Source organism: Pseudophryne corroboree, chromosome 2, assembly GCF_028390025.1.
Source record: "Pseudophryne corroboree isolate aPseCor3 chromosome 2, aPseCor3.hap2, whole genome shotgun sequence".
Lineage (NCBI taxonomy): Eukaryota > Metazoa > Chordata > Amphibia > Anura > Myobatrachidae > Pseudophryne > Pseudophryne corroboree.
The window spans coordinates 38,320,142-38,335,604 of record NC_086445.1 but is presented as its reverse complement, the minus strand read 5'-3'; the positions used below and the strand labels follow the sequence as shown (position 1 = coordinate 38,335,604).

At 48.8% G+C, this 15,463-nt stretch overlaps 1 protein-coding gene across 4 annotated transcripts in view; it reads left to right on the top strand.

Moving 5' to 3' along the window:
* MRPL48 (mitochondrial ribosomal protein L48) overlaps positions 1 to 15,463 on the top strand; it is a 114,577-nt gene that overhangs the window by 71,415 nt on the left and 27,699 nt on the right. For all 4 annotated transcript variants that reach the window (XM_063956971.1, XM_063956973.1, XM_063956972.1 and 1 more), the window contains one exon: positions 13,251 to 13,339. In XM_063956971.1, the coding sequence (XP_063813041.1) occupies positions 13,251 to 13,339 (89 nt within the window). The remainder of the gene's footprint in view (positions 1 to 13,250; positions 13,340 to 15,463) is intronic.

Below are 15,463 nucleotides of genomic sequence, written 5' to 3'. Positions count from 1 at the left end.
TGCCTGAAGTTCAGACTTTTGTTAAGGGAGTGCTGCATAGTCAGCCCCCGTTTGTGCCTCCAGTGGCACCGTGGGATCTCAACGTGGTGTTGGATTTCCTGAAGTCGCATTGGGTTGAGCCACTTATATCCGTGGAGCTACAATACCTCACGTGGAAAGTGGTCATGCTGTGGGCCTTGGCGTCGGCCAGGCGTGTATCAGAATTGGCGGCTTTGTCATGCAAAAGCCCTTATCTGTATTTTATATGGATAAGGCGGAATTGAGGACTCGTTCCCAATTCCTTCCTAAGGTGGTATCAGTTTTTCATGTGAACCAACCTATTGTGGTGCCTGCGGCTACTTGGGACTTGGAGGATTCCAAGTTACTGGACGTGGTCAGGGCCCTGAAAAGTATATGTTTCCAGGACGGCTGGAGTCAGGAAAACTGACTCGCTATTTATCCTGTATGCACCCAACAAGCTGGGTGCTCCTGCTTCTAAGCAGACTATTGCTCGCTGGATCTGTAGCACGATTCAACTTGCACATTCTGCGGCTGGACTGCCGCACCCTAAATCTATAAAAATAAGATTTTACTCACCGGTAAATCTATTTCTCGTAGTCCGTAGTGGATGCTGGGCGCCCATCCCAAGTGCTGATTGTCTGCAATACTTGTTTATAGTTATTGCCTAACTACAGGGTTATTGTTGAGCCATCTGTTGAGAGGCTCAGTTATATTTCATACTGTTAACTGGGTATAGTATCACGAGTTATACGGCTGGTATGAGTCTTACCCGGGATTCCAAATCCTTTCCTTATTGTGTCAGCTCTTCCGGGCACAGTATCCTAACTGAGGTCTGGAGGAGGGTCATAGTGGGAGGAGCCAGTGCACACCAGGTAGTCCTAAAGCTTTCTTTAGTTGTGCCCAGTCTCCTGCGGAGCCGCTATTCCCCATGGTCCTTACGGAGTCCCAGCATCCACTACGGACTACGAGAAATAGATTTACCGGTGAGTAAAATCTTATTTTTCTCCCTACACGCGGCTGAGGGAGAGACGCTGCCGGGACCTCCACGATTCACAACAAGTAACGGGGGCATCTCCAGAGGGGAGCCGCAGTGGGGTGCTGGTTTTTTTATCAAACAGGCAGCCCTGGGTACATATATCGTTATACCGATATATGGGCGCTGGGGTGTGAGCTGGCATACTCCCTCTGTCTCCTCTTTCTGGGCTGCAGTGAGGGCCTGTCACCTTGCTGGGACGTTCTGTGTGTTGTGTGTGTCGGTACTAAGTGTCGACATGTCTGAGGCTGAATGTTATTCACCAGAGGAGGTTATGGGAGGTGTGGATGCGGGGCTAGAATTGGCACTGTCGACGCAGCCGACACCTGACTTGCTAGCACTTCTTAATACGATCAGTTCCAATGTAGCTTCTTTATCGAAGAGGTTAGATAAGTCTGAGTCACAGACGCAGGTGTGGAAAAAGTCCATGGAGGAGGCTTTGTCTCAGGTACAGACCCCATCCGGGTCCCATAAGAGGCCATTTACTCAGGTGGGGGATACTGATACCGACACGGACTCTGATTCCGAGGTCGATTTCACTGAGGCTGCGTTACATCCACGTTTAGTTAAGAGTATTCAGTACATGACTGTGGCTATAAAAGATGTTTTACACATTTCTGATGAACCTGCGGTACAGGAAATAAGGATTTGCTTGTTCAAGGGATAAAAAGTTTCCCCCCTCTCATGAAATGAATACTCTTTGTGAAAAGGCTTGGGAGTCGCTGGATAAGAAATGGCAGATTCCCAAGAGGATTTATATGGCGTATCCTTTCCCCTCTGATGACAGGGAAAAATGGGAGACATCTCCAACCGTTGATAAAGCTCTATCCCGTTTGTCTAAGAAGGTGGCGCTTCCGTCTCCTGACACAGCAGCTCTCAAGGATCCGGCGGATCGCAAGTTGGAGACGTCTCTGAAGTCCATTTTCGCTAATTCGGGGGCTCTGCTCAGACCCGCTGTGGCGTCTGTATGGGTGAGTAGTGCTATTGCTAAATGGGCTGAGAATTTAGCTAGTGACATGGATACTCTTGATAAAGATAATGTCCTTTTAACTGTCGGTTATATTAAGGACGCTGCAGATTACCTAAAGGACGCGGCGAGGGACGTCTGTCTCTTGGGTTCAAGGACCAATGCCATGTCGATATCTGCTAGGAGGGCCCTGTGGATCCATCAATAGAATGCTGATGCCGACTCCAAGAAGTCTATGGAAGCACTACCCTTCAAAGGTACGGTCTTGTTTGGGGACGGCTTGGCGGACCTAGTCTCGACCACGACTGCGGGTAAGTCCTCTTTTCTTCCTTATGTTCCCACACAACAGAAAAAGGCACCACATCAGCAAATGCAGTCCTTTCGTCACAACAAATACAGGCGTGGGAAAGGTTCATCTTTCTTTATCATCCACTAGGGGTCACTGGAGTACTCTTGGAATATGGACGGGCTTCCGTAGGAACAGCACTGAATATTTAAATTTAGAACACTCCACCCCTCCATATCCCCGAGTACCCCAGTGTTTTTTCTGTGCTCGAAGTAGTAACAGCTCTGTGGCTAAGAGTCACAATTACTTTGAATTTTTATTTTTATTTTTATATTTTTCTATTCTATACATCCCTTTTCCCCTTCCAAAAGGCAGGGTCAGGGATAGTGCAGCTGCTGATAGCAGCAGGGGCGTGTCGGGCCTCTCTGAAAGAGCTCCCTCACAGCCACACACACACACATCCTGCAGGCTGGCCGGCGCTTACTGAGAAGCCCCGTCGGAGCCTCATCACAGAACAGCAAAGTGCAGGTATGTGAGGGGAGAACGGGGTGGTCAGCTTCCTCTGCCGCCCGAGGTGTGGGGAAAGCGCTGGGTTCTTTCGGCTGACTGACGCCGCCGCAGCTGCTCCGGCCGCCGGGTATCATAGCCGCCCGCTGATCCGGCCGCCGGGTCTCATAACGCGCTGCTCCGGCCGCCGCTTTTTACAGCCCCACCTGCTCCGGCCCCGCGTCTCGGATCGCCGCTGGTCCGCCCGCCGCTTCTCCCGCTGCTCCGGCCGCCGCTTGTACAAACTCCGCTGCTGCCGGTAATCATAGCGCTAACACGCGCTCCCAGTCTTCCAGGTCCCGGCGCAGGGGTGCCCGCTGCCCGGCCCGCACTGCACGCAATGGAGCAGATGCGAGGGGGGGGGGAGAAGGGACAGCAGCAACATCAGGCTGTTGATAGTATGGCACACATTTTATATAGATATATAATGATGTTTATACTGGCAGGGAGGCTGTTTATAAGATCAGTATGAAACTTCACTGTGATTATATGTATAAGCATGGCAGCCATTTTAACATGCTTCCTGTGTCTTCCTGCTGTGATTCCAGAACGTTCCAGTACTACATCTCTACTCCACCGGAGGCGCAGGGGTGTTAGTGGGAATTTGGGATCACATTTCATAGTACTGGCCACGTGTACTGCACTTGGCCAGATATATATACAGAGACACCTTACTACTATTTTACTGAGTCGTGCAAGTGTCTGTTTTTTGTGTATTGTATTGTCTGTCGCCATAATGAGTAAGGCACCAGCAAAAACTAAAAAGCATAATTGCAAAGTCTGTAGCAGTGTGTTACCGGATGGATCTACTACATGTACAGTATGTTTTGTGGATTCGGTTCAGAATACCATTTCTGCTCCAGTTTTACAACCAATGTCCTCACCGGACCCTCCGTGGGGTATGTTAGTAAATGTACTGGATAGGTTACAATCAGAATTGACCGCCGCTCGTCAGGAGCGGGAAACGGCAAGATCTGAGTCTAGGGTGAGACCGCCAGAACTACCGGAGGCGTCTCAGCCTTGCGTAAGGTCCAAATCCATTTTGGGTAAACGGGATAAATTTCATATGTCTTATGATTTTCCAGTTTCTGCTATGTTGCATTCTGACGATTCCATGCCAGACCTCACGGAACAAGATGAGGATGAGGAGGGCGAAGTGGAGTCAGATGGCGAGGATTATAACCCTTCCGGCATTGATGATCTCATCAGAGCGGTACGTCAGTCTCTGAAGTTTACTGAAACTGAGGAGCCTCTCACAAATGATCAGGTCGTATTTACTAAACGACAAAAAACTCCAATAAGTTTTCCTGTGTCGGAATCTCTTAATCAGATGTTAGTAGAAACACGACAGAATCCAGATAAACGGTTTTCTATACCTCGCAGATTTAAGTCTAGTTACCCGTTTCCAGACTCGGTAACGTGTACATGGGAGAATCCACCAATAGTTGATTCTTCAGTGTCCAAGCTTACCAAGAAATTAACCATACCAGTGCCAGCAGCTACTACGCTTAAAGATCCTTCAGATCGCAAGATAGAAACTATGCTAAAATCCATGTATGTAGCAGCAGGTGTGATGCTGAGACCTGGATTGGTTGGCATTTGGGTCACTAAGGCGCTCATAATATGGCTTACAGAACTCAAATCTGCTTTACATGACGAAAACCTGATACTTCTTGTAAATCAAATGAGTGAAGCTGTAGAGTATCTCTGTACAGCGTCTACTGACGTCTGTCAGCTCACTTCTCGTATTTCATCGTCGCTAGTTACGGCACGACGAGCACTCTGGCTGCGTGCTTATCATGCGGAGGCAGAGGTCAAACGAGGTATAGAGGCATTGCCTTACGATGGCAAGAAGCTGTTTGGTCCTGAATTGGACGCATGGATTGCTGAGGCTACGGGAGGTAAGTCTGTTTTCTTACCATTGCCTCCACCGGTATCAAGAAGGAGGTACGCTGGACCTTCGTTCAAATCCTTTAGACCTCAGTCCTTTCGAGGACGTGGCAGAGGAACAGCCACGCCTGCTAGACGTGGTCGCGGACGTGGTTTCCAACAAACCAACACAACTCGCCAGGACGCTAAGGTTACCGACAAGCCAGTGGCATGACGGGCTACCAGCCCATCTCGGTTCTCCGATTGTGGGAGCACGCCTTCAGACGTTCCATTTGGCGTGGTTCCACACATCCGCGGATGGGTGGATCCGCAATTTAGTGTTAAAAGGTTACAAAATAGAGTTCGACTGTCTTCCGCCTCTGCGGTTTTTCAAGACAGGATTGCCTCTGTCGGACGACAAGAGGACGGTTCTGCAAATTGACATTCAGTCCCTACTGGATTCAGCAGTTTTGATTCCGGTCCCTGTACACCAACAGGGTCAGGGTTACTATTCAAGTCTGTTTGTAGTACCGAAGCCGGATGGCTCAGTCAGACCAATATTGAACTTAAAGGGTCTCAATCAGTACGTAACTTACTACAGATTCAAAATGGAGTCTCTGCGTTCGGTGATTGCGGGTTTAGAGCCAAAGGAATTTATGATTGCGCTAGATCTTAAGGATGCGTACTTACACATTCCAATTTGGCAGCCTCATCAGAGATTCTTACGGTTTGCAATACGCCAGAACCATTACCAGTTTCAGGCTCTACCGTTTGGCCTGTCATCAGCGCCTCGGGTATTCACCAAAGTGATGTCTGTGAGGATAGCTCATCTCAGATCCCTGGGAGTGACAATAGTTCCGTATTTAGACGATTTGCTCATCAAAGCTCCGTCTCAACAGATACTTCTCCAACATGCGCTGCTAACATACGATGTACTGGTTCACCACGGTTGGATTGTCAACTTCAAGAAATCACATCTAATTCCGTCTCAACGCCTTCAATTCCTAGGTATGATTCTCGATACGGTCAATCAAAGAATTTACCTACCACAGCAGAAAGTACAAATTCTACGCCATCTAATACAATTTGTGCTCAAGCCACGCACAGTGTCGGTACACTTGTGCATTCGCCTCTTAGGCACAATGGTGGCAGCTTTCGAAGCGCTTCAGTTCGGAAGATTTCACTCGCGTCCATTTCAACTGAATGTGCTCGCCCAGTGGTCGGGCTCGCATCTGCAGATTCACCACAGGGTGAGGTTGTCGCCAAGGGCAAGAGTATCTCTGCTCTGGTGGCTCAAGGAACACAATTTAACCGCAGGAAGACGGTTCGGAGGCTGGAATTGGATAATTCTAACTACGGACGCCAGTCTCAGAGGTTGGGGAGCGGTAATTCAAAATTGTTAGCTCCAGGGTCTCTGGGCGGATCACGAAAAATTGCTGTCTATAAATGTCCTGGAACTCCGCGCAATTTACAATGCGCTACGACAAGCAGTGCACATGCTTCGCTCTCAGCCTGTCCAAGTGCAGTCAGACAATGCGACGGCGGTCGCATACATCAACAAACAAGGAGGAACGAGAAGCCGCATGGCAATGCGGGAAGTAGCTCGTATCCTCAATTGGGCGGAATGCCACCAGGTGATATTGTCGGCCGTGTTCATTCCGGGAGTGGACAACTGGGAAGCGGATTATCTCAGTCGTCGGGATTTTCATCCAGGCGAATGGGCATTAAATCCAGAAGTGTTTCACATGTTGGTTCAGAGATGGGGTTATCCTCAGGTGGACCTGATGGCGTCTCGACACAATCACCAGATTGTGTCCAGAACAAGAGATCCAAAGGCAGTGGCGGTGGATGCTCTCACTGTCGCGTGGCCGTACAGCCTCGTGTATCTGTTTCCACCGTTTCCGTTGCTCCCTCTGGTGCTAAAACGGATCAAAAGAGAGTCTGTCACAGTCATACTAGTGGCGCCTCATTGGCCTCGGAGAGCTTGGTTCTCGGATCTCCGAGGACTACTCGCAGACGATCCTTGGCCGCTCCCACTACGTCCGGACTTGTTACAACAGGGTCCGTTCCTTTACCCCGATTTAGCGCGGCTGCGTTTGACGGGGTGGCTGTTGAGACCGCCCTCTTAAGAAGAGAGGGCATTCCAGATTCGGTTATACCAACCATGTTACGAGCTAGGAAGCCGGTTACGGCAGCTCATTATTACAGAATATGGCGTGCCTATATAGGTTGGTGTGAAGCTCGGAAGTTTCCGACATCATCTTTCAAGTTATCCCGCCTTTTGTTGTTTCTACAAACAGGGTTAGATGGAGGACTGCGTTTATCTACACTAAAAGTGCAGGTATCTGCTTTGTCAATTTACTTTCAAAGACGATTGGCTCTATTGCCGTCTATACGCACTTTTCTCCAAGGTGTTCTCAGAGTACAGCCTCCATTCATTCCACCTACAGCGCCATGGGACTTGAATCTGGTTTTAGAGTTCTTACAGTCTTCATATTTTGAACCCTTACAGCAAGTGGATATAAAGTTTCTCACTTGGAAAACAATTTTTCTTCTAGCCTTAGCTTCGGCAAGGCGTGTTTCGGATTTGGGTGCCTTGTCATGCAAGTCACCGTATTTGGTGTTTCATGATGACAGAGCGGAACTTCGGACGAATCCCGCTTTCTTACCAAAGGTAGTGTCATCTTTTCACATCAATCAACCAATAGTAGTTCCTGTGTTGACGGCACATTCTGGAACTCTGGATGTGGTACGCGAATTACGCATTTATGTATCCCGAACGTCTTCAGTTCGTAAGACGGATACGTTGTTTGTTCTCTATGATGCTGCCAAGATGGGTTGGCCAGCGTCTAAACAAACCTTATCCAGATGAGATGGATAAAACTGACCATACGTCAGGCTTACCTTCATGCTAGGTTACAACCGCCTACATCAGTAACCGCTCATTCCACACGTTCTGTGGGAACTTCATGGGCAGCTGGTCGAGGAGCTTCTACGACGCAGCTTTGCCGTGCGGCTACATGGTCTTCAGTGCACACGTTTGTGCGCTTTTACAAGTTTGATACGTTTGCGGCATCAGCATCTAGCTTTGGCCGCCTGGTGTTACAAGTGCCAAACAGCTCTCCCGCCCACGGGGGAAGCTTTGGTACGTCCCAAGAGTACTCCAGTGACCCCTAGTGGATGATAAAGAAAATAGGATTTTGGTACTTACCAGGTAAATCCTTTTCTTTGAATCCATAGGGGGCACTGGACGCCCACCCAGAGCAGTTTTACCTAGTTGTGGTGAGTTCTGAGGATCTTATGGTAACACACTTTCACCGACTGGTTCAAATTACAAGTGCTGGTTAGGGTGTCAACTGTTTAGTTGTCAGTAACGTTATGTGTCAACTTCGTTATTGTCCGTTATGTTATATGTAATACTCCAAACCTCTCTATAGTTCCTGTTCGGCTCAGTAAAAAACACTGAGGTACTCGGGGATATGGAGGGGTGGAGTGTTCTAAATTTAAATATTCAGTGCTGTTCCTATGGAAGCCCGTCCATATTCCAAGAGTACTCCAGTGCCCCCTATGGATTCAAAGAAAAGGATTTACCTGGTAAGTACCAAAATCCTATTTTCCTCGCCTCAAAGGGTAGAGGACGGGGAAAGAAACTTCCTGCAGCCTCAGGCGCACAGGACCAAAAGTCCTCCCCTGCTGCTACCAAGTCCACCGCATGACGCTGGGGCTTCCCTGGGGGAGTCCGGACCGGTGGGGGGCTGTCTTCGGATATTCAGTCAGGTCTGGATTCAATCAGACCTGGATCCTTGGGTGTTAGAGATCGTGTCTCAAGGATACAAACTGGAGTTTCGCGAGATGCCCCCTCACCGGTTCTTCATTTCGGCATTACCTGTAGTTCTTCCGGACAGGAAGGTGGTCCGGGCAGCGATTCAAAAATTGTGTCTGCAGAGGGTCATTGTTCCCGTCCCCCCGTCCCAGCGGGGGGAGGGGTTCTACTCGAGCCTCTTTGTGGTGCCGAAACCGGACAGTTCGGTCAGACCAATTCTAAATCTAAAATCCCTCAATCCATACTTGAAAGTGTTCAAGTTCAAGATGGGATCACTTCGAGCGGTGATTGCCAGCCTGGAGGAGGGGGGGGGGGGTGTAATGGCGTCAGTCGACATAAAAGATGCCTACTTACATGTGCTGATATATCCTCCGCATCAGGCTTTCCTCAGGTTTGCGTTTGCATTACCAATTTCAGACGTTGCCGTTTGGGCTTTCCACGGCTCCGAGGATTTTCACCAAAGTCAGGGCGGAAATGATGGTTCTTCTTCGCAAACAAGGGGTTTCAATTATCCCGTACTTGGACGATCTCCTGATAAAGGCGAGGTCCAAGGAACGGTTGCTGAGAAGTGTAGAGTTGTCACTCTCGGTTCTGCGACAGCACGGTTGGGTGCTCAATTTGCCGAAATCCCAGTTGATTCCGACCACTCGGCTTCCTTTTCTGGGCATGATTCTGGACACGGATTTACAAAAGGTATTTCTTCCAGAAGAGAAGGCTCGGGAACTGCAGACGATGGTCAGGGAACTTCTGAAGCCGACGAGTGTGTCGATCTATCATTGTACTCGGGTTCTGGGGAAGATGGTTGCGGCGTACGAAGCCATACCATTTAGCAGATTTCACGCCCGGGTGTTTCAGTGGGACTTGCTGAGCAAATGGTCCGGGTCTCACCTACACATTCACCAGAAGATAAGTCTATCTCCCAGAGCCAGAATTTCTCTCCTGTGGTGGCTACAGGGTCATCACCTCCTAGGGGGACGTCGATTCGGTATCCAGGATTGGGTACTTCTGACAACAGATGCAAGTCTCCGGGGCTGGGGCGCAGTCACCCAAGGAAGAAACTTCCAGGGAAAATGGTCGCTCCAGGAAGCCTGTCTCCACATAAATATTCTCGAGTTAAGAGCCATTTACAAAGGCCTGCTACAAGCAAGAAGCCTTCTTCAGGGTCGACCAGTTCTGGTACAGTCAGACAACATCACAGCGGTGGCGCATATAAACCGGCAAGGCGGAACGAGGAGCAGAGCGGCAATGGCGGAGGCCACAAAGATCCTTCGCTGGGTGGAACAACACGTGAGCGCACTGTCAGCAGTTTTCCTGCCGGGGGTGGACAACTGGGAAGCAGATTTCCTCAGCAGACACGATCTCCATCCGGGAGAGTGGGCTCTTCACCAAGAGGTTTTTGCAGAGGTGACAAGACGCTGGGGAATTCCGTTGATAGACATGATGGCGTCTCGGCTCAACAAGAAGCTCCCGAGCTATTGTTCCAGGTCAAGGGACCCACAAGCCACTGCAGTGGACGCCCTGGTGTCTCCGTGGGTGTTCCAGTCGGTGTATGTGTTCCCTCCACTTCCTCTCATTCCAAAGGTGCTGGGGATCATTCGACGAGCAAGGGTTCAGGCGATTCTCGTCGTTCCAGACTGGCCAAGAAGGGCCTGGTACCCGGATCTTCAGGACTTACTGGTGGAAGATCCGTGGCCGCTTCCTCTAAGAGTGGATCTGTTGTTGCAGGGTCCATGTGTGTTTCCAGACTTACCGCGGCTGCGTTTGACGGCATGGAGGTTGAGCGCCAGATCTTAGCTCGTAAGGGTATTTTCAGGGAGGTCATTCCAACTCTCATTAAGGCTAGGAAGGAGGTTACGGCGAAACACTATCACCGTATTTGGAGGAAGTATGTTTCCTGGTGTGAGGCTAAAAGGGCTCCTGCGGAGGTTTTTCACTTGGGTCGTTTTCTCCACTTTTTACAGGCGGGCGTAGATGCAGGCCTGAAATTGGGTTCCATCAAAGTGCAGATTTCGGCTTTATCTATTTTGTTTCAAAAAGAATTAGCTGCCCTCCCGGAGGTTCAGACCTTTGTGAAAGGAGTAATACATATCAATCCTCCGTTTGTACCTCCTGTAGCTCCATGGGACCTTGATGTCGTCTTACGGTTTCTCATGTCTTCCTGGTATGAACCTTTGCGTAAGGTTGAGTTGAAGTTTCTCACCTGGAAGGTGGTTATGCTTTTGGCGCTGGCGTCTGCCAGGCGGGTGTCGGAGTTGGCGGCTTTATCTCATAAGAGCCCGTACTTGATTTTTCATTCGGATAGGGCGGAATTGAGGACTCGTCAACAATTTCTACCGAAGGTGGTTTCTTCATTTCACATTAACCAACCTATTGTGGTTCCGGGGGCTACGGAAACGGTGGCGATTCCGAAATCTCTAGATGTTGTAAGAGCGTTGAAAATCTACGTCTCTAGGACAGCTGTTACTAGGAAGACTGAGGCGTTGTTTGTTTTGTATGCTGCCAACAGGATTGGTCATCCCGCTTCAAAACAGACTATTGCACGCTGGATTTGTAGTACGATCCAGCAGGCTCATTCTTCGGTCGGACTACCGGTACCGAAGTCGGTAAAAGCCCATTCTACCAGGAAAGTGGGCTCATCTTGGGCGGTTGCCCGGGGCGTTTCGGCGTTACAACTTTGCCGAGCGGCTACTTGGTCGGGTTCTAACACGTTCGCTAAGTTCTATAAGTTTGATACCCTGGCCGATGAGGACCTGGCGTTTGCTCAGTCGGTGCTGCAGAGTCGTCCGCACTCTCCCGCCCGTTCTGGAGCTTTGGTATAATCCCCATGGTCCTTTTGGAGTCCCCAGCATCCTCTAGGACGTAAGAGAAAATAGGATTTTGGTACTTACCGATAAATCCTTTTCTCCTAGTCCGTAGAGGATGCTGGGCGCCCGTCCCTGTGCGGACTATTACTTGCAGTGTTTTTTCTTGCTGGTTAATTTAGTTTATACACGGGTTGTGTATTAGTTTGTTGCAGCTTGTTGCTGGCATTAATGCATACTGTTATCTGGTTTGAGGTTATTCCGGTTGTACGGTATGTTTATGGTGTGGGCTGGTAGTTTGGTAGCCCTTAGTTAAAACAAAAATCTTTCCTTGAAATGTCCGTCTCTCCTGGGCACAGTTCCTATAACTGAGGTCTGGAGGAGGGGCATAGAGGGAGGAGCCAGTTCACACCCAGATTAAGTCTTTTTAGTGTGCCCAAGCTCCTGCGGATCCCGTCTATACCCCATGGTCCTTTTGGAGTCCCCAGCATCCTCTACGGACTAGGAGAAAAGGATTTATCGGTAAGTACCAAAATCCTATTTTACACCTCGCCATACCTGTCCCACATCATTTACACCTCACCATACCTGTCCCACATCATTTACACCTCACCATACCTGTCCCACATCATTTACACCTCACCATACCTGTCCCACATAATGTACACCTCACCATACCTGTCCCACATCATTTACACCTCACCATACCTGTCCCACATCATTTACACCTCACCATACCTGTCCTACATCATTTACACCTCACCATACCTGTCCTACATCATTTACACCTCACCATACCTATCTCAACATACATGTCCCACATAATTACAGCTCACCATACATACATGTCCCACATAATTACAGCTCACCACACATACATGTCCCACATAATTACAGCTCACCACACATACATGTCCCACATAATTACAGCTCACCATACATACATGTCCCACATAATTACAGCTCACCATACATACATGTCCCACATAATTACAGCTCACCATACATACATGTCCCACATAATTACAGCTCACCATACATACATGTCCCACATAATTACAGCTCACCATACATACATGTCCCACATATAATTACAGCTCACCATACATACATGTCCCACATAATTACAGCTCACCATACATACATGTCCCACATAATTACAGCTCACCATACATACATGTCCCACATAATTACAGCTCACCATACATGCATGTCCCACATAATTACAGCTCACCATACATACATGTCCCACATAATTACAGCTCACCATACATACATGTCCCACATAATTACAGCTCACCATACATACATGTCCCACATAATTACAGCTCACCATACATACATGTCCCACATAATTACAGCTCACCATACATGCATGTCCCACATAATTACAGCTCACCATACATACATGTCCCACATAATTACAGCTCACCATACATACATGTCCCCCGTCATTAAACACACATCTCTGCTTTTTAGAGAAAATAACATGAAAAATGTCACATCTTTATTGGCCATATTTTACTGTTTACACACCTGTACATACAGGACTCCTCACTAGGAGGTGTGCCCCAGGGGTCCTGCTCTGTTTCCTGACATTTATACATTCAGATAATGGTTTTATTATAGTTATCACTTACTGTGGATGTGCAAACTCCCAATGAGACCCCCCTCCCCCCGGTAAGGTGGCTTCCTTATTTAATTACAAAAAAGATGGCGGTTACGGGTATGATCCACTGTAAAACGTTGCGTGATTTAGTTTGCAGGTAATTGAAGCTGCCCCAGTGAAGGTCTGGCTGCTATGTTACATCCAGTTTGGCTGCCCAGACTAAAACAAATCTTGTCCTGAATGGTCAAACTTGGTAATTAAAAATTGTCTGATTATTATAATGTGATATTATGTGTTCTCTTGTTTTATAATACAGGGTACCTGAGACAGGACAGCCAGAGACACTACAAGTCCCAGCCTACACATGGAATCGGCAGATATAGGCATCTGCTACCACCGGAGACTGTAAGGATTTCACTGTGTAATTCTCTACTGAGGGTCCGTATTGGAGACAGTATTAGTGGAGATTGGGAGCAGTCTCACATGTCTGATAGTGAGCACCATTAGTGTAGTACAGAGGCCGCCGCATACAGTCCTCATGAAAGCATGTTACCATTACTCCGTGATCAGTAAAGGGCCTGTCTCACACAGCACTGGGGAGACACTGGGGGAGATTCAGTTGTTTGAAAAGTCAGTTTGGTGTCTGTTTTTTCCTATCTAATAGACAGGAAAAAAAAGACACCCATCCGACTTTTCAAACATTTGAAATCCCTTCCATTGCGTGTAATGTGTCTCACCCAGGAGAACAGGCGCCTCTTTCTCCCTCACCCACTGCCCCATTCCCTTGCCCCCCCCCCCCTCCGCATTTTAACATTTATTTATTTATTTTATTGTATTAACAGTTTCTTATATAGCGCAGCATATTCCGTTGCGCTTTACAATTAGAACAACAGTAATAGAACAAAACTGGGTAAAAACAGACAGACATAGAGGTAGGAAGGCCCTGCTCGCAAGCTTACAATCTATACAATTTGCATTTAACTGAGCATCACCCTAATTTTCTCTAACGTCCTAGTGGATGCTGGGGACTCCGTAAGGACCATGGGGAATAGACGGGCTCCGCAGGAGACTGGGCACTCTAAGAAAGATTTAGTACTACTGGTGTGCACTGGCTCCTCCCTCTATGCCCCTCCTCCAGACCTCTGTTAGAATCTGTGCCCGGCCAGAGCTGGGTGCTTTTAGTGGGCTCTCCTGAGCTTGCTAATAAGAAAGTATTTTCTCTAACGTCCTAGTGGATGCTGGGGACTCCGAAAGGACCATGGGGAATAGCGGCTCCGCAGGAGACTGGGCACAAAGTAAAAGCTTTAGGACTAGCTGGTGTGCACTGGCTCCTCCCCCTATGACCCTCCTCCAAGCCTCAGTTAAGATTTTGTGCCCGAACGAGAAGGGTGCAATCTAGGTGGCTCTCCTGAGCTGCTTAGAGTAAAAGTTTAAATAGGTTTTTTATTTTCAGTGAGACCTGCTGGCAACAGGCTCACTGCATCGAGGGACTAAGGGGAGAAGAAGCGAACTCACCTGCGTGCAGAGTGGATTGGGCTTCTTAGGCTACTGGACATTAGCTCCAGAGGGACGATCACAGGCCCAGCCATGGATGGGTCCCGGAGCCGCGCCGCCGGCCCCCTTACAGATGCTGAAGCAAGAAGAGGTCCATAAATCGGCGGCAGAAGACTTTCCTGTCTTCATAAGGTAGCGCACAGCACTGCAGCTGTGCGCCATTGCTCTCAGCACACTTCACACTTCGGTCACTGAGGGTGCAGGGCGCTGGGGGGGGGCGCCCTGGGACGCAATGAATTTACCTTATTTGGCAAAAAATACATCACATATAGCTCCTGGGCTATATGGATGTATTTAACCCCTGCCAGTTTTCCAGTAAAAAGCGGGAGAAGAGCCCGCCGTGAAGGGGGCGGGGCCTATCTCCTCAGCACACAGCGCCATTTTTCCCACACAGCTCCGCTGGTAGGAAGGCTCCCAGAATCTCCCCTGCATCCTGCAACTACAGAAACAGGGTAAAAAAGAGAGGGGGGCACTTATTTGGCAAAATAACAGATATAAGCAGCTATAAGGGATAGACACTTATTGTAAGGTTGTCCCTATACATATATAGCGCTCTGGTGTGTGCTGGCAAACTCTCCCTCTGTCTCCCCAAGGGGCTAAGTGGGTCCTGTCCTCTATCAGAGCATTCCCTGTGTGTGTGCTGGGTGTCGGTACGTGTGTGTCGACATGTATGAGGAGGAAAATGATGTGGAGGCGGAGCAATTGCCTATAATGGTGATGTCACCCCCTAGGGAGTCGACACCTGAATGGATGGCCGTAATTAAGGAATTACGTGACAGTGTCGGCACGTTACAGAAAACTGTTGACGACATGAGACAGCCGGCAGCTCAGTTAGTGCCTGTCCAGGCGTCTCAAACACCGTCAGGGGCTATTAAACGCCCGTTACCTCAGTGGGTCGACACGGACCCAGACACAGACACTGACTCCAGTGTCGACGGTGAAGAAACAAACGTATTTTCCAGTAGGGCCACACGT